Genomic DNA, 24,522 nt, shown 5'->3' on the forward strand with positions numbered 1-24,522 from the left:
ATTGGGTTCAATTCTTTTTGTTTTAGAATAAGTTTATTTTAAGGTTTTAACATTTTTGGAAATAGTGACTATTTTTATGACTGACTGACATCATTTGCAAGAAATTTAAAACCTTTTAAGCAAAGATGCTTTCATTGAGAATTAATAATTATGTTGGGATGTTTGTTAGAAAAAGTGATTCACAGGTTTTCCATTTTTAGTAATGGCAGACATATCTGACTGCAGATCAGCATCATCTGCCAAACTTTAAAGGCCTTTAGGCAAGGATGCTTTCTGTAAGGCTCTGAAAATTCTGTTCAGCGGGTTTTGGAGACATAGGCATTTAAGGGTTTTTGTATTTTAAGTAATGGTAGATATACCTGATGGCATCTCATATTCATCTATACAAACTGAAATGGTCCTTTTCTCAGGATGCTTTGTCAAATATAGCCAAGTTCTGTTCAGAAGTTTTGAAGAAGTCATTTAAAGGTTTTTCTGGGTTTTTTTAATGGTGGCCATATCTGACAGCAGAGCTGCATCACATGTAGAAGTTTAAATGACCTTTCGGTTAGGATGCTCTTTACCAAGTCTGGTTGCAAATGGTCCATTGGAGTTTACGATCAGGTTGAAAATAGCAACTTTTGATGGGCAACACACAATGGATAAAGGCCCATAATGTAAGCTTGTCCTTATGACCAAGTGAGCTAAAATTGCTTCAAGTTTCTGTAGTGTCCTACATGAAACCTTATTCCCTATATACTCCTTTTTTGTCTTCCCATAAAAGCTTGCTAGGATGATTCTCTAAAAATCCACTTACCTGACATTCTGATTTATCCTGTTCACAAAACATAGAAATCCGTTCACTGCCAACATTGAAGTCAACCCAGAATTGATCATATCCAGAGTCAGATGGCTTCCTCAGCTGAATATAACAAAGGCACTTTGTGGAAACAAATACAATCTGATCATCTGATTTAATTCAAAAGAATTTTGTTTTTATAAACTTCTTAGACACATAGAGGATGTTTATGAATTAAAAGAATGGGCATACAGTAATCAATTAAATTTGGGCAGCAGATGTATTCAAAACTGTTCTATGTGTTTTATATTGACCAGTCCTTAAAATCTGAACTGTAACCGAGTCTAAAATATAATTAATTCAGGTGATAATAAAAAGCCCAAAAAGATTCAGTGACTGGGCTCAGAGCACACCCATGTATACAAGTTGTTAGCACTAAGTGAAAGCAAAGTAATTTTTGCTCACAACCTCAACCTGAGAATTCAATAGCAAAATGAGCTTGCATTCTGTTATCATTCCTTAGTATATAAAAAAGTAAATAAAGCTTTCTCTATTTCTCACTATGCTTCCATTTGCTCAAATGATATGAAAGTCTTGTTCATATAATTCCTTAATCGATATCTTATAAAATATAGAAATGTCATGCTTAATGTATGTACACCTTGTGGAATGATTATGAAAGTCTGAGTGAAATTTTTATCCAAATTTTTCAACTTCATTGCTTTTCAAAACCACCACCACATTAGACTGATAATGATGTGAAACTTCACTGCTTTCAGTTAAGAAACAAATTACTTTATCCATGCACTGATATGTGTCAACAAAACAAGCAATATTATCCTGCAGGTAAATACATACTTGCTTCTGTCCAAGATAGGCTGAGATGCATGGAATAGAGAATACTCTACAAAAGAGAAAAATATTCTTAATTGGTAGAAAAACAGCACTGTAATCAGTACATGGTCAATTGTGGAGAATTTTGTTATATCAGTAAAAAATATAGATGTACAACATACTGAAGCAGCAAGATACTTTCCATCAAAATGCCATTTTCTTATTTATTTGGCAAAAAAATAAATAAATTATTTTACAGGACATTTCTCATTTAATCATAATATGATCAATAGAAAACAGGCCCAACAGGTCATGAGAGCACTCTCTGCCTGACATCCGCTTAACGTTTTAACTGCCAGTACTGCTGCAGTAACCCACTACTCTTGTTGGCTGCATAGGCTGTAGCTGTAGCTGATCTGGAGGCTTTCAACCAGAGGGTGATGCTGCTGGAGCTAAGTGACAGCTAACAATTTGTTGACTAGTTTTTCTTATTTTCCTTATAACAATATCATATACAAAATGCACATATATATTAAAGCTAGAATATCATGCACATATAAATAAATCTAGAACATGCATGCCTAAATAAATCTAGAACATCCAGCTTTTGTCTTTATGACTATTTTCTCTCTGATTTTCACAACATTAGTAAGAAAACCAATTGCATAATAATTAAAGATATGCACACACAAACACATGCACATGGCTCTCTTGTCCACAATGCAGTCTCTTTATCACAAAATGCACATATATATTAAAGCTAGAATATTGTGCACATATAAATAAATCTAGAACATGCATGCCTAAATAAATCTAGAACATCCAGCTTTTGTCTTTATGACTATTTTCTCTCTGATTTTCACAACATTAGTAAGAAAACCAATTGCATAATAATTAAACATATGCACACACAAGCACATGCACATGGCTCTCTTGTCCACAATGCAGTCTCTTCATCACCTAATTCTATCTCAAGCTTTTGACAGACTGGAAAAAAAATATAATTCAACCATCACTTCCAACACTTCCTTGTTCAATATTGTGAATTTCATCCTCTTAAAAAAACAAAATTATGAGGTAAAATTTAGAACCTCCTCAGAAATGGCACTTGTACTGAATTCTACCTTGTGCTAAATATAGACCATGATGTCACTGTGACTGGTTGCCACCATATTGTTTTCAGACAAAGCACCCAAACACACTTAAAAACATGTAGTAATTCACGAAATATATGCAAAAATAAACTTGTATTTTTTGCACTTCAGTAATTATTTAATGTTTTGATATAATCAGTTATAATATGAGTGTGTACAGTAATAATTTTGTACATTTTGTTTCTTTGTCATCCTTTTGTATTGTTTTCAAACCTACGTTGAGTAAAACTCTTCTATGAACACATTAAAGATATATAAATGTATGTGTGTGTGTATGTGTGTCCCAAATGAATGTGTTGAAACCAATAATATTCGTTTATATCTATTTTGTTTCCTTTTCAGTTAGTTTTTGTGTGTAAAATGAGTATCATTTTAAGGGTGGCTGTCATCACTATGGACAGCAGTCCTTGTATTGCAGTTTCCATTAATACATGCATACAATTATACTTCCCAACAAAATGTAATTGTAAATATCTTTAATTAAGAAAATGTATTTATCCACATAGTATAAATATAATCAACCAGTGCTACTTTTTTCAACACTATAACTCTAATGAACATAATGCATTCTTATATGTTCTAAACTGTCATTCAAAATTATGATTTGTTTGAAAAACTGACATTGCAATAAACATAATTTTTCTCTCATTTCTTAACTTTGCTACCGATTAACACATCAGAATCAGAAAAGGGTGATAAAGTCTCTAATGCATAATATAAAAAAAACAACATAAAAAGCATTGATACATTTTTTTAAATATATGGAATATTTATGCAACATTTCAAGATTCTACATGCATAACATCACATCAATTAAGCAGAGTGTAATTTTATGTGCTTAGCAAACTATAAGAAAAAGTCACTTTCCTACATACATCCCACTCTATTTATATATCAAAACATGATCAACATTATTTAATTTGGGAGGGGCAGTTCCCTTGGAATTTTCATTTCAAAATATTCAGGGTATGCACCAGTGATTCAGTGTATTAGCAATATGTGTATTATCATGTTCTAATAAGATTCATCAAATTTGATTATATAATTTATATAGTCGGCAGGCTTAACCTCCAATGTAACTAAATACTGGAATGCACATCCATATTCAGCTGAACAAATTTAGCGCCTGGTACATGATTTTCAGTAAGAACAATAACACGGAAAATATCACTGAAAGCCGTTACACAAGTTCGCCTTGTCCAAATGGCTATGTTTAGAAACTATCACTGCATGTGACATTTCACAAAGGTAAAAAGTACAAGTGCTATTGAATCCATATTTAGTATCTTTAACATCAAGCACCATCACTGATAAGCTCTATCCTTATTGGTCAAATGTTATGTTACAGCCAATTAATGATGAAATGAGACCATTCATTTCATTCAAATACATACAATGGATCATTCCACAAAGTGGAATGAATTGCCCACTGAACTTAGACACAGTGAACACATTCAAGAGGGCTCTCAAAAACTCACTTATTTTGACTGCAAGAACAAACTTAAAGACCTAATAATGTTTCCTACCTGAAATATTCTCAGCATGTTTTTTTTTTTTTTTAATGTTTTCTAATTTCATGGTGTTTGTTTCTGTAATAATATTGTTATGCTGTTGTTTTTTAAAAAAATCTTATAGGTGTTGTCTAATGTTGTAAAGCACTTAGAGCTGCTAAAGATTAGGCGCTATACAAAGTTCTCATTATTATTATTATTATTATTATCTATCCATCATTAATGGCTTGTTGTTGTTGTTGTGGGGCTTAACACCATTTTTCTGCACATGACAGGCTATACATAGTGGCCAGTATTAATGGTATAGGAAGAACCCGGGAAAACCCTAAAAAGAACCACCAACCCACAAAAGCTACTGGCAAGCTTTCTCACTTACCCCCCATTGGCCGAATCCGAGACTCGAACCCACGCAGACAGAGGTGAGATGGCAGTGATCCGTAGCGCTTTAGACCATTCAGCCACTCGGGGCCCCCCATTAATGGCTTGTGTGCACAACCTACAATCAGCTACTTCAACCATATCAGTTAACAGTGGCTGTTAGCAAGTGTATGGATCAGTTACCACAAAGTCAAGGGTACTTGTATTATAAGATGTACAAGTTAGTGGTGGGGAAAAAAATAGTTAAATAATAGCCAAATGGAATAGCTGCAGGTGATCATTAAAACTTGATTAATCTGAGTTAAATCTGGGTTAGTAGGATCAGAAAATTCAGCAAATGCTGTTGACTGCATATGTTAAGAAAACAACTCTTACAAGATTTCTCCGTTATTTTTATCTATATTTTATTGCACATTAGCATCATCTGTCACAGACATAAATGGCAGGATGCTTTCTGTTTAATTGATTAAAATTTTGTTGATCAGTTTTCTGAGATAAAGTAGTTTAAATATTTTAAGCAACATGATCATTTTTTTATGGTTAAATTTTGTTGAGCAGTCTTTTGTGAAGTCATGTACCAGTTTTTCTATCTTCAGCGATGGCATCATTTGTACAAGTGTAAGACCCTTTATACCAGCGATGGTAGCTATATTTTTTATGGCAGAATGGTATCACTTGTACAAGTTAAGACCCTTTATACTAGAGTGCTGTTAAATTTAGTTGAATCCTCAGCAGTGCTTTTTGAGAAAAGTCCTCACAAAATTTTTCTATTTTTAATAATGGTCGCCATGTCGCCATGTTTGCGGTCAGACTAGTATCAACTGTATAAACTGAGAGCCCTTTGTGCCAGGATGTTTTCTGTTATTTTGATCCAATGATCAAATTTTAATAGTGCTTAATTCAGAACAATTTGTATCAACTGTCCAAACTTTAAAGCCCTTTAATATGAAGATCTCTGGCAAATTTATTTATATAATTTGATGGTGGATCAACATAACTTGTACAAAATGAAAAATTCTTCATGCCAGAATGCTCTCACAAATTTGGTTCAAACTGGTTCAGTCATTTTTAAAATAAAGTTTAAAATACAAATGTTGATTAGAAAAAAATGACAGACCTTAGGCCATACCACCTAGTTAGCTAATGTTAGTTGGGACACTTTCTGTAGAAATCATACCAATACTGCTGATTGCCAGTGTAATGAAATGACTGTCTCAGTGTTTCTTATATTTTGTTTCTAGTTCATCTGATGATACATAGAATAATTTCTCCCATGCTGAATGGCCTTTAAAACTGAATGCTTTCTGTTAAATTTGGTCATTTCCACTAAGTGATTTTGAGAAGTCATTCAAGACATTTTTCAATTAAGTACACACAGCAATTTTTGATGGCACATCTGTATCAACAGTACAGCTTAAAAACGTTTTAAGCTAGTCTGCTTTCTTGTTTAAATTCCATTGAGTGGTATTTGAGATGTTAGTTTACCATATTTGTAGCAACCACGCCCATATCTGACAGCTGATCACCATCATTTGCAAAATTTTCAAGTCGTATATGCCATAATAAATTTTGCAAAATTTGGTCAAATTCTTGTCAGGGGTTTTTGAGAAGCCAGTTAAAGGTTTATTTATATTTAATAAAGGCTACCTTTGATGCTGGATTGGCATCGTTTTGTACAAATTTAAAAGCCCTTCATGCCATTATGTTTCTTGTCAAATTTGGATAAATTCTGTTAAGTGGTTTTCCAAAATTTAGCAATAATGGCATTATTTGATGGTGGATCAGCATCATTTCTGCATAAACTTGAAAGCCCTCTCTGCCAGGAAGTTCCGTCAAATGTTTCTGCAATTGGTCCAGTAGTTTTTGTCAAGTTTAAAATAACAAATACTGACTGATGACTGACGAAAGATAACACACAATGGACAGCACAGACCAGGCTCATGCCAGTTACCATAAGCTAACCTGAAAAGATTGCTTTCTGGATAATTCACAACTATTAGAATTTTCCCTTGTCATTTAATACCTTTATTAACATGACTGTGCATATATATATATATATATATATATATATATATATATATATATATATATATATATATATATATATATATATATATACCCAACAATTCTAAAGCTGGAATAGTAAACTACGCTGCATTATATCCTTCCTTGCCAATAAAGAACACATATGTTTCTGTGCTTTATTTCACAAATAAAGAATTCTGGTTGCAGTGCTGGTATTTTTCTTTTTATTTCAAAAACCAGAGGAATAAAATAATCTATAATTCTGGTAAAACTATGCCAGTACATGTACTGCCTCTGGCACTATACATATGCAGTACATTAATTTGATACAGTGGCGGGCTAAATGATATATTTACTTTAATTTCTGTAAGTTCTGAGCAAGTTCACAAACCATCACAAATATCTTCTTTAATCTGTATGAATGGACATAAAGTATTGAAAAAATCAACAAATTTCAACCATTAACAGAAATTACTGCAACCCAGGTCATAATAATGTATGTAACTGCTAACCAGATTAAGGTCTAATACTGAGACTGTTAATAAAAAGATTGTTTGTCAAAACTGAGAGTATATATATATGCTTTTTAGGTCCGAAGACCACACTAACATCATGGGACTCACTAATATTGTCATCTACCATTGAAACTTATATGACAAGAACTTGTGAAACTTTGCATTTTAGACATGTTAACCACAACGCTTATGGGGGCAGCATGATGACGAGTTGTAGAGCGTCTCTTTTGTTTTTACTGCTGTCTATTAAGAATGCCTTCAGTTAACTGATGTGATGAATAGGGCAATCAAAGTGGTTTCACAGTATGATGGCCAACTCTTCAATCACCGGATTTTCAAATTGGTATAATTCCTAAATGTTTACATTCCATCTTTAATTTTTGAGGGGATTCATCTTTAAAATATGTATGTGATGTACGTAAATTTAATGCACAACTGAATATTATTTAAAGTTTTGAAAATATGGTATCTGAAAATGCAAGGGTCCAGATATTTCATTAATGATGATTGACAACTGAAATAATAATTCTGTTACAAATTACTTACAACTGAAATAAAGTGTAAATCTTTTTGTTCTACCATGCTAAAACAGATTCAGAATGGACATATAAACATATACAAATAAGGAAGTACAGACATATCAACATACAGCTGGACAGCTGCAAAACAATATGACTCTTCTGATATCACAGTACAGGCTTTAAGCATCAGACATAAATGTGAAGCAATTTAAGCTATTACTTCCTCTACAAGTATCCCTTCAGCTGTGCAACTGATTCAAAAGAACATACAGTTGTTTTCCAATATACAAACATTTGCACATTTATTTTTATACATCAAATTTTTTTAACATACCGTCTGTTTCTGGTACAGTTGGAATTCAACTCATTCAGAAAATTTCGGCAATCCTGGGATAAAAAGAAAGATAAAATGACTGAAACACAAGTGGGCTAGCACTATGTTATAAATGTTACCTTAATTGAATGTGGCAGATGGGACAGTATTTTGCAATTTTTTTATCTCATATCAATACAATTCATTCTGGTATTAAAATGTAGATTTTTGGGAACTAAAATTGATTGATTATGCAATACTTACAGGCTGCTATTGCGTAGCTAACCTATTTTCATGCCGAAAACTTACTGTCAGTTCGATCTGAATACATCCTCCCACAGAGTGGAGAAAAGTCAATAATACCTTGTGCACACCACACTGTATGTTGCATGGTCATGTGAAGAAGGTATATATTACCTGTCATCTTTTTCAAAGATGATGATTATGCAAGACATCAGAGCAGGGTGAGAGGAGGGCATTCAGCAATAGCAGCAGGTAAGTATTGCATAATTAAAATTAGTTTTGCCCACCCTGAAAATATATTTTAACAGCAGCAATTACTTATCCTGCTGCTACTGTATAGCTTAATGGGTCAGTTAGGCTGATGGTCTCTTCCAAACCGATCAAAAACAGAGAAACTGAGCTGTACTCAACATTGAGGAGAGGTCCATCCATAGAAAGTTGATGTCTTTCTGAGCCTCATGTTGTGCCATAACAATGAGCCCCAGAGAAAAGCAAAAACATGACATGTTGTGGTCTCTACCTCCTTAATGGGAGGAAGCAATCTGCTGTTGCTGCGATCAACTTTCCTAATGGAAGGGCTCAACATGTGGTTATACTGCTCCACTTCCCTAATGGAAAGGTGCAACCTGCTGTTGCAGTGCTCAACTTCCCTAATGGGAAGCACAACACGTGGTTATACTGCTCCACTTCCCTAATGGAAGGGTACAACCTGCTGTTGCAGTGCTCAACTTCCCTAATAGAAGGGTGCAATCCACTGTAAACTAGAGACAACTACCATCAATAGACAAGGCATGCATCTCACTTCTTTGTCTTGCAGAAGCTAGAGCAGGTAGGTATACATTTGTGTGCTAGGTCTAAAAGATGAATGAACCATGATCACTGGGGCCACTGTGGGGTAATAAGGATGATCTGAGCAGTGGAAGTTCTGACTTTTGCAGAACCTGTGGTAGCAATCAAAAAGGTGGGAAGACATAAGTGAATAGGCAATGACACTGGAAGCTGAATGCATCTATTGTCCATCCTCTCTGATCAGGGACAGGAGGTATGTAAAAGGGAGGTTTGTTGTTGATCCTGGTCACAAACAGGTCCACTAGGAGTCTTCCCCAGAAGGTGAACAGCTAAGCTTTAACTGAGTGGTAAAGAGACCATTATGTGAGGTCTGTTCTGGACAGGCTGTCTGTGAGTAAGTTCATCTCACCCGGAATGTGGCAAACATTCTCTGAGGCTTCCCAAATGAAGAGGTTCCGGACCTCCATGCAAGAGAAGCCGCAAGTGTGCCTCTGTGATCCTCATAGATATGCTGCGACGGACATGTTGTCTGAGGAGGCCATGACAAATTGGCCCTAATTATGTCGATGCATACTTGCAATGCTATAAATATTTCTTTAATTTCTAGGTGTGTAATTGGATGGATAATTTGGCACTAGTCCAAGAACCATTGAGAATTATGCCCTCTAGTTCTAAATGATCACACCAAATGGAATCTGACACACTGGTGAACAGATAGGAATGGGAATTTGGTGTGTGCATAGAAAGCCCCACCAGGGCCCCGTCTTGATTCATCCACCAAAGCAAATGGTGGTGAAAATCCAATCCTAGATGGATCAGGACTGATAGAGAATATCTGTGGTTTCCACGTTGCAAGAAAGAAGAACTGTGAAGGATGCATATGGAGACATCCTAAAGGAACCAAAAGGCAGTGGCATTCAAGGTTCCAAGTAGGGAAAAGTAAAGGCAAGCAGATAATAGGATTATGCTCATAGCACACTGCTCATAAGAACACTGTATGCATTAAGTAAATAATCAAGATGACCTTGTGGAAATTACCTGTAGAAACATAAGTTAATTCACATGTGAAAAATGTTCATTAAAGCATTCACCTGTGACCATTGTTTATTAAAGAAACAGGATTCTGCTCATAGCATCTCTAGGAGAGCCAGGATTTGATCTACCCAATCCAGATGAACCAAGACCAAGGTTTGGTTCACAAGGAAAGTCATTCCGAAATGAACCAAGTTCCAGTTTCTAAAGACTGGGTAAAAGACCCAATTGAACTATGGCTAACCAAGAGTGGAACGGATGTTGATGAAGGGAGTAAATTTGGATACTGTGAATCAGCCAGTTGTCAAAATACTGGAGAATTGATGATCCCAGTACACCTCTCCCTCGATAACTCGTACACAATGGGGTATAAAAACATGAACCTGACAATAAACAAGGGCGTGAGTTACCAAGGGACCTCCAAAAATTAAGTGATTCATCACCGCTGAACACCAAGCAAACCACAGTATTGGGGGGGGGGGTATTAAATGTACTGTTTAATGGGTGGTAACTTGTTTCATAATCGCATCAAGAATACTTGTCAATAAAGTACTTTTTTCTAATGAAGTTATTTGTTATTCTGTATAAATTCCATTTATGTTCAAGATGCCCAACATCATAAAGGTCGCTAATATTATTCCAACTGGTTTCAAACAACAATCGAACATTTGCATATTACATCATTGCTTTTTGTTGTTGTTGATTAGTCTAGTATCCTGCTTCATAAATGGCTATGAAGGTCAAAGCAGGGAATCACCAAAATATGGAACAAGTTGTTGATACAACAGGAAACAAGATTCCTTTTCCCAAAAACTAAGAACATTTATTTTGTGAAACAAATGTCTCAGTTAAAACTAAATTTTTGTATTGTTCAATGAGTAAAACACTGATGCCATGGTTTCAGTGCAAATATCAGCGTTACTTCTCCCCATCCCTGAGGATATCTCGAAGTGCCAGTTAGGAATTCTCTGAAACTTACTTATTAACAATGATCCTATCTGAAAAAAAGCTCTTTATTTGATCAAGTATTCATTTCACTTGGTAGCCTTACTATCTTTGATCACAATTATGAATGAGTAGGTTAATTTAAGGTAGTTTAATTATATTACATACACAATAATATTTAAAACTGTTCAATTGGTATGAGTACAACCGATTTACAACCAGGGGTGTACATCTTACAAATGTAGGATTTGCATGCCTTTTAACTTTACTTCTATTCAACCTCCTTTATATGATATACAAAACGCAACTAATTTGACAGTGCAAAGGAGGCCAACTTCTATTTCAGTGCAACCATACAACAAATACTTCCGTAAGTCAGATAATAAATCATGTAATACATCAATGTTTCATTTACCAATTTTGATCACTACTTTTTTCAGGTTCAACAAATAGGGCTTATATTTTCATATTTTCTAGTTCAGAAAATGAGCTCCACACCTCACCCTGTGTTATAAGCAGGTTCACGAGTTATTACAGCATGATTTATTGAGGGTGTGATGTATTTTCAGGTGGGCTGCTATGATTCACATGAACCGGATAAATACTCTAGGTGCGAAAGAGATTCTGAATGGCAGAACCAAAAATTGAAAATCTTCCTGGTTTAGGCCAAAGTGGGCAAAATCTGCAGTTTAGAGGACAAAATAAGGATGTGCAAGTGGTCATTACGAAGGTCAACAGAGACAGCCCAATCAACGGGCAAAGAGTGTTCTGGACTGAGGAGGTTGTCTCCACCTTGAAGGATTCTCCCAAGAGAAACTGGTCAAGTGGGGACAGATCAATTATGAATCCAAATTTCCAGCAATTCTTGGTGACAGGGAAGATTAGGGTAAGAGAGAGACTGATCGTTCAAGACCATCTCAACTGGTCCTTTCTATAAAAGGGTGTGCACCTATTCCCTCAATTTCACCACACTGGACTGGGGAATGAAAATGGGGGGTCCTTGATAGTGTTTTTTTATACCAGAAACTAGAGTGGATAACCATATTTTACAATGGAGAGGACCCACCCATTGTCCATGATGCTTGACTAAGCCATGAGAAGAAGCCCAGGCAATCACCTACAGGGATGTGCAGGAAGGGGATGCACAGCAGAAGTGGTGATGATTTACTATGGCTGTTCCTCCCCTTTCCTGTGATATAGAACTTCCTCTTGGATCTGTGGCAAGCTGGGTACAGTGGACCTGATGAGTAAGAGGTGGTCTAGCAGGAGTTTAGGAATTGGACTGGGGTTGAGCCTGCTTGAAAAATTTTGCAGGACTGAAGTTGATTTGCCTGACCTTGTGTCCTTGTCGATTGCAATGGACTAGGAGTAGAGGTAAAAGATCAGTGTTGATGATTCAGTAAGTCTTGAGAACCCATGGTAGGAATGAAGCCTCCAAAGAGGGCTCATCTTCTACAGGGGCAGCCCTTAGAAGGTTTTTACTTTGGTTAATCAAGACCTTCGATGAGTCCAATGCAGCATCACAGAGGGTGTGCAGACAATCTTTCAATAATGCCATGGCAACAGAGAGCAGATGCCAAGATGTCTGGTCACATCTTCCAGCATACATTGTAATTGGCTGGATTCAAGTAGAGAGATCTCAGCATAACAAAGGAGGTAGCTCAGCATAGGTCGGCATGTTAAACAATGGTTACAAGTAACTGGGCTTTCTACTCCATGGCATCAATTCTTCTGAAGGAAAGGCATGCCCAGGCTCCCACTCTGGCAGCAATGGCAACCAAAGAAGGAGGTTTTATAGGCCAATTCTGGGAATGTACCTGGTAGCTGGAAAAGAAATAAAGGGTCTCAACATTTAGGAAAGAAAAAGACCATTCTCTACACTGTTGAGCAATATTTTGGCCTTGCAAAAACCCGAGTGATATTTCCTCAGTCGTGGATGAATGCTGGAGAAGTATGAGGCCTGGTCAAGTTGGCATCCCAGAGATCTTTTCCAAACTGAAAAGGATATTTTTTAAATGTGTGCCTCTTCTTCCTCATCCATCTGAGAGAAGTTTTCATTGCCACAGCTTCAGTCTTGAACTAATTGGAGTCAATGAGGATAGATGGTGCATCAACATCATCATAGTCAAGTTGGAGAGTGGCTGGGCATTACTATGTCCCTTGATGGAAGGGGTAGAGGAGCACTATGCACTATGGTCCTTTTTCATCACAAGTTACAGAGCAGAGATAGAGGAAGCCACCTGGTGGGATGGTGATGGTGGGACATAAGCCACAGCATCGCTTCAACTATGAGGGCAAGGTCCAGTAGCCCATGGAGGCAAATTTGACCAAGGACACTAAGGTGGAAGGCCCCAGATCCCTAAGGATTCATACATATAATTGGGATGGGGGGATACTGATGTGGTCATTGTCCCTAGCCTGGGTCCTGTGTATGGATTGCAACCCTGCACAGGGTGGGATGATAGAGTGGGCGAAATGGGTAAGCTCAGTCCTTGACCTATTCCAGTACTATGTGGCTGATGAGTGATGGGGGAGCAGACCTCATCTTCAACTGATTTATCACTGTGTGCATCAAAGGTGCAATGCTTTGCTTCCCTAATGTCACATGAAGCACAATATGTAATGAGGTGCTCTAGCTCCCTGATGGGAGGGAGCAACCTGCTTATGTGGTGCTAAACCTCTCTAAAGGAGGGTGCAACCCACAACTGCAGTGCTCCACCTCCTTCAAGAAAGGATGCAACCCACTACTGCAATTCTCTACCCTTCTAATGGGAGGGTGCTACCTGCTGTCACAGTGCTCTATCTACCCTAACGGGATATGTGAGAAGTGTTCATCATCTCCCTACATGGGGAGGTCAATGGACTTCTCGAATGTTTAGATCCTCCTTCTGGAGGTGCTTCACTGGCCCCCAAGCTGTTTCTCTCAGCATGTGAAACCTGGAAGAGATTCCAGAAAATCATGAAGAACAAGGGGAGGGAATGTTCCTCTGTTCCTGATATGGACATCTGGAATCAAATGGATTCCAGGAGCTGGAAGACCATAATTTGCAAAAAGTGCAACGATTTTTCTATGTGTACTCTGAGTACTTTTGTAGCCTGTGTGAGTATCCCAAGGACCCATTTTGTGGCCACACTGCCCCCGCCTACCCCAAATGTACTCACATTATCCTGTAATAAAGAAACAATCAGAAACTACTTGTTGTTACCTTGAGACTCACCTGGTTGTAAGCAGTGTTGTACCACATACACCCCTGATTATGCATTAAGAACACTGTATAATACTGCCGTGAAACTCACCTGCTTGTATGCAGTGTCAAACTGCATGCACCCCTGTTTATGCACTGAGAACACAGTATACACGCCTGTGCATGCACTAAGAACACTGTATGCATGAAGTAAACAATAAAGCTGACCTCCTGGAAGTTTTTCCAAAAAAAAAATAAGATAATTTACGTATGAACATTGTTTATTAAAATAACATGCAAATATAATTGCAATGTCAATGCATAGCATGGCCAACTATAAAAGTATATGTGAAATTGAAGATAGAGGAAATAATGTCCTCAACATTTAGGCATGGCCTATTGTTATTTTCCTTCAAACACAAGGATTAACCCATATCACAGTGTTTTTATATATGTACGGAGCATGTGTCCACCTAAAAGATGGAACATGAAATGGCCTTGGATGGCCTTTAAAGAACTAAGTTCTAAAGAGGAAAAGGCTACGATATAGTTTCTTACAAAACAGGACATATGGTTATAACAAAGAGACTAATCAAAAACTGCAGAAGCCCACTTATTTGCAGTAACTTGCTACAGGCATAATTTCTCTGCTGATAGTTTTTGCAGATGTCTACACAGGATGGCGTCTGTGAAAAAGAATGACAGGTAATATCTACCTTCTGTACATGACCATGTGACATATAGAGTGGTGTGCAAAAGATCATAATGACTTTTCTCCACTGCATGGAAGGATAATAATAATAATAATAATGATAATAACTTTAAAGAAAAAGCTCATTTGGTCAACTGACTAATCTTTCATCTTTCATGAGGCCTTCTACAATGACATTTGTACAAATCTCTCTCTCATTATATATATATATATATATATATATATATATATATATATATATATATATATATATATATATATATATATATAAAAAATGCACACTTTTTACAAGATGATAAGATGATGTGTCTTTTGAAAACAAATGCAGTTAAAAACTAGACAACTGATCTATTGCTAAAATAAAATATGTACAAGGCTTCAAGGATGAGTACATACAGGATTCATACCAATAGTAGTAGTGAACATGTGTGAAACATTATAGGCAAGTACATGATAACCATGTTGTAAAGAGTAGTAGTACTGAATTAAAGAAAATCAGGCAAATGATTTTTTCTGTAGATCTTGACTAAGAAGCTTTTTATTAGTTTAGTAGGAGTCAGATGAATTTATATAAGGTGGTATGGAATTCCAAAGTTTGGCTCCAGTTAAAGCAAATCTAATCTTATAAAACTCTGAATTCAGTTTAGGTAAATATAACTAGATGTTTGAGATGGATCTTATTTCACACATATCTATGTACTGCACTGGTGGCCTAGTGGTTACAGTGTCCAATTCAGATACAGGAGGTCGCAGGTTCGAACCCTGGCCAAGTCATATCAAAGACTTATATAAATGGTGCTAACAAATGCTTTGTTAGGCGCTCAGCATTAAGATGTTAGTGTTAGGACTCGTCAGCCTGGGATCAGAATAATGCGATTGGGTGGGACATCATGCTACATGTCTGTGGCATGATGCCCCAGTGCTAGACATCATAAAAACAAACTGCAACACTGCAGACATCATAATGATATCACTGAAAAAATGTCAATGCTATGTTTAAAATCCAAATCACACACACACATTGTCATGTAATGTTGTATCATCTGAGAACACTGTATTGAATGGACGGTGAGTTTTCAGCATAAATACAGGTTAGCTATGCAACAGCATAACTAATTGCAGCTATTAAAACTTGCTTCACAGATTCTAAATGAACAGTCTTTCTTAGTATCTGTTGACATTCTGGTTACACTATATTTATGACTGAATATTCAGGTCTTGTCCTTTGGTCAAATCCTGTTGTTAGCTGTTTTTGAAAGGAAGTCATTCAAAAGTTTTTCCTTGTTTTATAACTAGCCATATGGAAAAGCAGACAATATCATATATATAAAACTCAAAGACTTTTATACAAGGATCCTTTCCACTAAATTTCATGAAGCAGTTTCAGAGAATAAATCATTTATTGGCCTTTGTATTTTTAATAACAGTGGCTATTTTGGATGGGACTGAAATAATTTGTAAAAACTTAAAACAAACCTAATGCCATGATTTCTCTGCCAAATCTGGCCAAAATTGGTCCAGCATTTCTTGTTATTTAGAATATGAAAACAGAACTATTTGGCTATGTACATTAAGCATGCTGAAGACAGGACCCTACCATAAGTTTGGCCAGATAGCAATATGATATGTATGGTAACTACTTGGTCTCAGTGTAACAAATTTATCATAGTTCAGACCATGACAAAAGGTGAGAAAGATGTTCAATGGTCATTAAAGAAATCCCAAATGAAATTTAACTCAACCTCTTACTTGTCATTTCTAAATATTTAACAGACAAATCAAGCTAAAATATGTGATAATATTAGTTACAGTAAAATACTGCCATTCGGTTATCATTCACCAAGAAAGTGCTGATGATTGGCTATTATACAGGGTGTATATGATCTCAAGCTATCAGTAAGTTATTTTCTGGTTTTCAACCTGACAATATTTTCAGATCAACAAAAACCCAGTGCTTTCTGCAGGCTGAATCCCTGCAGCTTTTAGCACAATAAACTTCAAAAGGGCACATGTGCAAAGCATCATAAAAACGGCAATATTTTTTTTATTGTTTGCAAGACTGTACCATGTGCAAACAATAAGGTAAGTTCTTTAAATCACAAGGATTAATTATAATAATCAAATGTGGCTTGAGCACCAAGAAGTTAATTCTCAAGTACTTTTCAGGAAGTTTACTATAAGGACTTCAAAGTTTTCAAGAAGTATTTTTTCTTATGGAAACTGAACTTTCTCCATGCTACTTTGTTGTCACTGCAAAGTAGGATAAAAACATAACTAATTAGTGCACCCATATATCAAAGAAATGCTTTTACATCTGGTAACTACCCATGTTATGCATCATTTAATTCAACTAATTTTATCCCATTTTACTGATTTATTTATTATCCTGGAAAATACATATATAACAAAACTTCTAAGTTTAAAGAGATATACATTTTATTCACTCTTATTGTTTTTTATTCCCTCAGGTAAATTCAAGACGTTTTCAAGGCAGATCACCAAACTAAAGGAAATTTCAAAGTTGTACAAACCATGACAGATTATGCCACATGTTTCTAAAAGGTTAAGATTACCTCATATTTGACAGACCTCTGAGCAAATAAATTATAAGGAATGAAAGAAGTACTCACTTTTTCATGTTGATTACTTAGGTCCAAGAATGTGATAGAGAACAAACGGTTAGATATAACTGCAATTACTGTGTACTTAATGGTTGTAAGATAAGACAGAACCAGAATTAATGATGGTGACAATATGGTCATTGCTCCATCATCTGATACTGGTACTAGAAGTGACAGTTTGTCCATTAAACAGTAAAGAATGCATTGAAAAAATACTGAAAATAATCCCAAATAAAAGAAGTGGCTCAAAATTGGTTGAAATGAAAATTTTAAAAAATCATTTCTTTTCAACTATGCAGGAATTTCAAAGCATAAGCCCATGATGGAGTTCTGTGTAAGTACTAAATTTTTCAATTCTTATCTGTTGATGTTTTCCTTTCCACTAGGAACATAGAAAATGTTACAATTATTTAGCATGAAAGAGAAATAATAATGTGAAACTAATGCTGCATATTATGGGGTTAAATATACATCTTCATAAATATGGTGCTTCAGGAAACAAGCAAAGTTTAAAAAAATGATGAAATCATGGGTAAATCCCAATGAAAATGTGAAGGACCACATAATTTAACTCAGGGCACCTCAATTCTCTTTTCCCTGAAAAGCTGGAAAAAACACTGAATATTCCGTTTTATCAAGCCTACTTTTCTTTACTTAAAAATCAGAAACCTGTAACACTGAGCTCACCAACAAAAATAAAAATAAAAAAAAACAACTTATTGTCCTTAATTTTGTTGTGTGGCAAACATATAGACATATGGATGGACATACGGTTATACTCTTGCATGTCAAAGTGATTACTGAGCTTCTGCCAAGGTGGGCTTGACAAAAACTGAACAATGGCTTGTGGTATTATGTAACTCTGAATAATATTTGAATGTATTAATCTAAATTAGAACTTATTTTTCTCTCATACCATTTCAAAATCAGCATCTCTGATCTCCAAAAGTCGTTGTGCAACATTCAAGTCACTGATGAGTGAAGTGGCATATCTCTTTCTCAATTTCTTTGGAAATATTCTGAAAAGGCATTCAACAACTCCAACTTGGAACTCATAATCTGAAAAAGAGAAAAATTAAACCTTACATAGTAAAATATACTACAGGAAATAAAAATAAAGTAAATGGATTTGTGGGAAAAAATAATGTAAAGTGTTGCATTGAAAGTGGCTACCATGGTCAAAATTATATAAAAACTGCACATGAAAAAGCAGTAAAGTGACATAGTAGTCTAAGATGTTTGTGGATTTTACATGATGTTCGAAACATAAAATTTCAATGCTGTATCCAAAAGTATCCTTCAAAGCATAAAATTTAAATGCTGTATCCAAAAAGTATCCTTCGAAACATAAAATTTCAATACTGTATCCAAAAGTATCCTTTGAAACATAAAATTTTAATGCTGTGTCCAAAAGTATCCTGCAAGTATCTTGGTGCTGGACCAATTTCAAAGTTTTCTAAGTGTGATGTCATTGTTCAAGGTGTAAATGTCAAAATAAAGCTGTTATCAAAGAAATGATTAGTCATCTACGAAGAAAGCAACGCAAAGCAAAACGAAATTTGAGAACTCCTGGTAGATGACACTTGACTTTGTGAAATGCGGCAGCAAGAGGGAGCATTTTATTCTTTGCACATACTGCAAACACAATATTTACTTGGGCAACTGACATCTACCTTCAAGAAAACCAAGATCCGACATTCTAACAGCCACAGCATGTTTGACACTCATCAAAGCAGAAAGACCATGTTGAGAAAGATATAAATAGATCATCAGAGCACAAGTGTCTTCCATTCTCTACAAAGATGAACACTAATGACACTATATTACCTTCAAATACTCCACTCAGCTAATGACGGCAGCAAAGTCTGCATCTTATTAGGACTATTCCAACAGATTTTAAAGTAAAAGATTTCATGTATTGTTTTATTTCATGTCTGTGTGATTGTGATTATGCAAGTGTGTGCATGTGTATGTGTTGTAATGATATATGACAATGCTAAGTCTACCAGCAATATTTTGTTTAAAGTGCAGACCTGCCAACCCTGACGAGTTCATCTCAGTAAGGCAGTTGATTTTTTTCCGTCAGATTGACCACTTTTCAGTAAGGTGTGACAAAATATCAATAACTGCTATTGTTAAGCTGGAAAACATAATTAAAAGTTTGACGCATCCACAATAAACATTATGTTCAACTGAAAAGTTTGTAAAGTACGCGTAGATTTTATTTACAACTACTGGTAGTACAGTTGCACAAACTCCAGTTCCAAAAACCCTATATAGCTCAATGGCTTGTTGCTGTCTCTCAACTTGACATAATTCTTTAGAAATTCTTTTCCATTTCACATGATGATGGCAATCATATCTTCTGCCACGAGACATACACAAATTGGCCGGTGATGTCCAAAAAAAGTAATTATGTCCTTTCCAGCTTTTATTCACAAGAATCGGAATACTCCTTTTTATTCTTCTGTGCTAATTATTAATACTTTTCAAAAGCTTATTTTCCCTTTTGTCTTAAACATGTATCACTTTCTGGACACCATTTTTAAGGACACTAGTTAATACTGATATGGAAAAATGGGAACCAGCCTGGAAATGGGTGAACATAAATTATATATGGGTTTGGCTGACCAGGATTGGATAATAATGTAAGTTATGTTTTAGGAAAAAGAATCTTTTGAGAGCTTATCCTAGTTGTAAGTGAAAAAAAATAGAGACATTGTTTTATTGATGGAATTTTGATCCTTTAACAGTCTTGAGTTTGGAAACACTCATTACTTAAATTAGCACCTGATTCTTTGGTGCGGAATTGAAAGCACATGCTTCAAACACTTGCAGGTTCAGAAAATGCTGCGGTTCATGTTCTTTCCTCTACACAGAAGCTGACATCCTTTTCATCTATACTGATAATTATAGGTCTGATCATGAGCACTCAAAAAGTTTAAGCTATTTATTTTTTTTAATATCATGGTGTTTGCATAGGTTTACTATAGGAACTGAATTAGTACCTTAAGTCCTTAAAAGTTCTATAATCAACAGTTTGATCATGTGGATGCCTCACATGAACAAATAGGTCCAGTTTACAGCATCCAGGGTGCTGCTGTCTGGTTCCCTGACGTTTTTCACTAATTCTAAGATGAATCCTGGATCCAAATAAAACAAGGATGAACCAATTATCCGAAGTTTTCAACAACGATCATTTTCCCATAGTTTTTGCTAGTATGCCATAAGTTAGTATTTCAAGGGTAATTGTCGTAAAACTTATGGCAAAATCATGAGAGTTGGCAGGTCTGTAAGTGTGTTAAATGCTTCAAAGAAAATATTTTTTTTCTGTACTCTGTTCCCTTGATAACTTGTGCCTCGATAACTTGCAAACTCGCTTATGACATGGAGTCAGGCAACGACCCCATTTTTAAAACTAAATACACAAAAAATATTAGCCCTTTTTGTTGAACCTGAAGAAAATCACGATCAAAAGTGGCAAATGAAACATCGATGCATCGCTCGTTTTATCATTGAAAACAATAGATTGGACCTGGAAATTGTAATCAACGTTACGAAATCATCAATTTTTAATAAGAAATCATATATTTTGTTACATGTTCTTTCTTAGTACACCATAATGATATTCAATAAAATCTTGATAAATGAAAATATCATGCTTGCTGGAGACATTACTTTAATAAATAAATATCAATTAAATAATATTTTATCAAGCAAAATTTGTGTTTTAGTTCTATCTTTTAGTGTAATCATCATGAACACAATGTACCCTCTTGTATTCAAACATAAAATTCATGAATTGACCATAACAGCTATGTCTGCAAGAATTTTGCCGAGAACTTAATTAAGTGCCAACAATGTTTTGATATCTGACTTACGGAAGTATTTGTTGTATGGTTACACTGAATTAGAAGTTGGCCTCCTTTGCACTGTCAAATCAATTGCGTCTTTTGTATATCATATAAAGGAGGTTGAATAGAAGAAAAGTTAAAAGGCATGCAAATCCTACATTTGTAAGATGTACCCCCCCTGGTTGTAAATCGGTTGAACTCATTCCAATTGATCAATCAAACTAAGTTATAAATATTACCATGTACACCATACAATTAAACTACCTTAACTAACCTACTCATTCATAAATGTGATCCAAGAGAGCAAGGCCACCAAGTGAAATGAAGACATTGTCAAATAAAGAGCTTTGTTCCAGATAGGATCATTATGGAGATTAAGCAAGTTTCTGACAGTTCTTGAATTGACACTATGAGATATCCTTAAGGATAAGAAGTATCACTAATATTTGCAATGAAATATATGCATCAACATGTTACTGAGCAATACAAAAATTTAGTTTTGACATAGATGGAAACAACACCATTCAACAACAATAAAAATCAATGACGTAACACACAAATGTTGTTGCATACATGTGAATGTTGTTTAAAACCGGTGGGAATAATTTTAACGATCTTTCAGATGTTGGGCATCTTGAAAATAAACGTAACTTATGAAGAATAACAAACAACTTCATTAGAAATAGCACTTCATTAACAAGTATTCTGAATATGAATATAAGACGAGATACCATCCATTAAACAATACATTTACACACAACACACACCTGTCCCGCAGCTTGCTCGATGTCCAGCAGGGTTGGATCGCTTATTTTTTGGCAGTCCCTTGGTAACTTGCACCCTTGTTTATATTGCAGTCTATGTTTCTGGACCCCACTGTACGTGAGTTATTGAGGTAGAGGTGTACTCAGATTTGAATTTTCATTCATTTTCTATAGGTTTATGAGTATATAACTTATTCTCAGTCATACATTTGTTGGGGTCATATACACTGACAGCCCACACCCTTACATGGGATCATAACATACACTTTTTGAGTCTCAAAAACTAACCAACATCATCTGGAAGACATGGAAAGACCTGAAACATTGGTAAATGAAACACATGAATTAAAAAAAAAAAACATGGAAATAAAACGTCCTATATGTGAGCAAAGCAAAAAGGACAGATGCTCTAATGACTGAAATGAATTGCAAAAGGTCACTTGGCAAATGATTATGACAGTTCATCTAGAAAGTCATGCACTTAGAAAATCAGATCAACTTTTGCAAATATAAATGAATATTACAGGTTCCATGCACCCACTATAAACTGACTATGACTGATATTTGAATGCTTGCTTTTTTTATATTGGGTATTTATTAAATGTGGGGAGTCAAACATTCACACATCCTTAAGAAAACAATGAAACAGTGTTTGACAAAAATCCATTTCCTAAAACCACCAGTCAAATCAAATTATCAACTGGTTTGGGGTTTTTTTAACAAAGAAATACGAAGTCTGGTCAAAATTCATTTGTATGCATACAAGTCAATGTATACCTACAAGTCTGTTTTAATAGGTGAGCCAAAGTTAGTCAGTGGCTAAGGTGTTGGGTTCATGACCATAAGTGCTGGTTCAATTGCCAGTAGTTTCATTGCATCCCCCTAGATTGTGGGCTTTACTTTACTTTCTTCAACGCAATATAAGCAACAAAGTGTTACTGTGCCATAAAACATGCACATAAAAAAACTAATTTCAAGAAAACACTAACAGATCATATCTATGCAAATATGGAAGAAGGTGTGATAAAAATACATATTCCAAAAGATAGGTCTTTGTGATCACTTCTATATTTTCCTAACAAGAAAATCTGGCTTAAAAACAGCTGTAAAACCCAAAACTCATAAAATCATAACATATAGGTCAATCAAGCATTAAGACGAAGGCAAGTTTCAGAAAGATCTCAGTAATTTTCCTTGGAGTATAATATATATGTTTGATTATGTGGTTGACGCTCTTGATATATGGACCCAACTTTTTATACAGGTGGTTGAAAAATGTATACCTTTGAAAATACATAGAGTAATAATAATAATAATAATAATGAGGACTTTATATAGCCCCTAATCTTTAGAAGCTCTAAGCACTTTACAACATTAGACAACACCTATAAGATAAAAAAACATATAATAATATTATTTCAAAAACAAACACCATGAAATTAGATAAACATTAAAAAATAAAAAACATGCTGAGAATATTTCAGGTAGGAAACATTATTAGGTCTTTAAGTTTGTTCTTGCAGTCGAAATAAGTGAGTTTTGAGAGCCCTCTTGAATGTGATCACTGTGTCTTTGTGTCTAAGTTCAGTGGGCAATTCATTCCACGTTGCTGGGCCTTGGTATGCAAAAGAACGCTGTCCATATGACTTTGTTATCATAGTGGGAATAATGAGTATACGATTGTCAGAAGAGGAGCGTAAGTATCTTGCTGGTGTGTACACATGGGTGAGATCGGATAGGTATGTTGGACTAGAGTCCAACAGTGAAACGTAGCACAGAGAACAAATTTTGTGTTTGATTCTGGATCGAATGGATAGCCAGTGTAGGGTACAGAGCAGCGGGGAGGTGTGCTCTGGACTTCCAAAACCAAATTGTTAACTCCAAGAGTTCTAGATGCCATGAAAACTGATGATTATTTCAAATCTGTTGGTCAACAAGCACATTATAAAATTAAGTGACCATAACGATCAATGAGGTAAAGAATTATAATCAGTTGGCTTTAGAAAATAATTGCAATAAGAATTCTATGTGGAATTTAAGTATTTAACAAACTAGGTGCAGGTAACATTCCACTAGGTCATACAAAATCCAACAATGTCACCAGGAAGGTCAGATTATTGATGAGGATGTTAAAATAGCAAATACATTCAACACATTTTTTAATGTATATTCTCTAAATTATGGAACCTATTATCAACTCTAATTACAATGAACTAAGAAATTTCTATTCAGACACCATCCACAATATTGGTTATCCCTGCAATACCAAATGAAAAGGTTCTGAAACTTTTGCAAACTATTGCAACAAGGAAATCAACAGGTCAAAATGATATTGTATCTAGTCTCCT

General features: G+C 35.3%; 1 protein-coding gene across 1 annotated transcript in view; it reads right to left on the reverse strand.

The window, feature by feature from the left end:
• The window catches only part of LOC149806328 (uncharacterized), a 237,878-nt gene that overhangs the window by 142,582 nt on the left and 70,774 nt on the right, over nucleotides 1-24,522 (reverse strand). The window contains exons 9-12 of the mRNA XM_089951266.1: nucleotides 18,473-18,615; nucleotides 8,051-8,103; nucleotides 1,637-1,682; nucleotides 797-901 (exon numbers count right to left, since the gene is read on the reverse strand). Coding sequence (XP_089807392.1) covers nucleotides 797-901; nucleotides 1,637-1,682; nucleotides 8,051-8,103; nucleotides 18,473-18,615 — 347 coding nt within the window. The remainder of the gene's footprint in view (nucleotides 1-796; nucleotides 902-1,636; nucleotides 1,683-8,050; nucleotides 8,104-18,472; nucleotides 18,616-24,522) is intronic.

This window comes from Sinohyriopsis cumingii, chromosome 1 (assembly GCF_028554795.1).
Source record: "Sinohyriopsis cumingii isolate HCF-2022 chromosome 1, ASM2855479v2, whole genome shotgun sequence".
Taxonomy (NCBI): Eukaryota; Metazoa; Mollusca; class Bivalvia; order Unionida; family Unionidae; genus Sinohyriopsis; species Sinohyriopsis cumingii.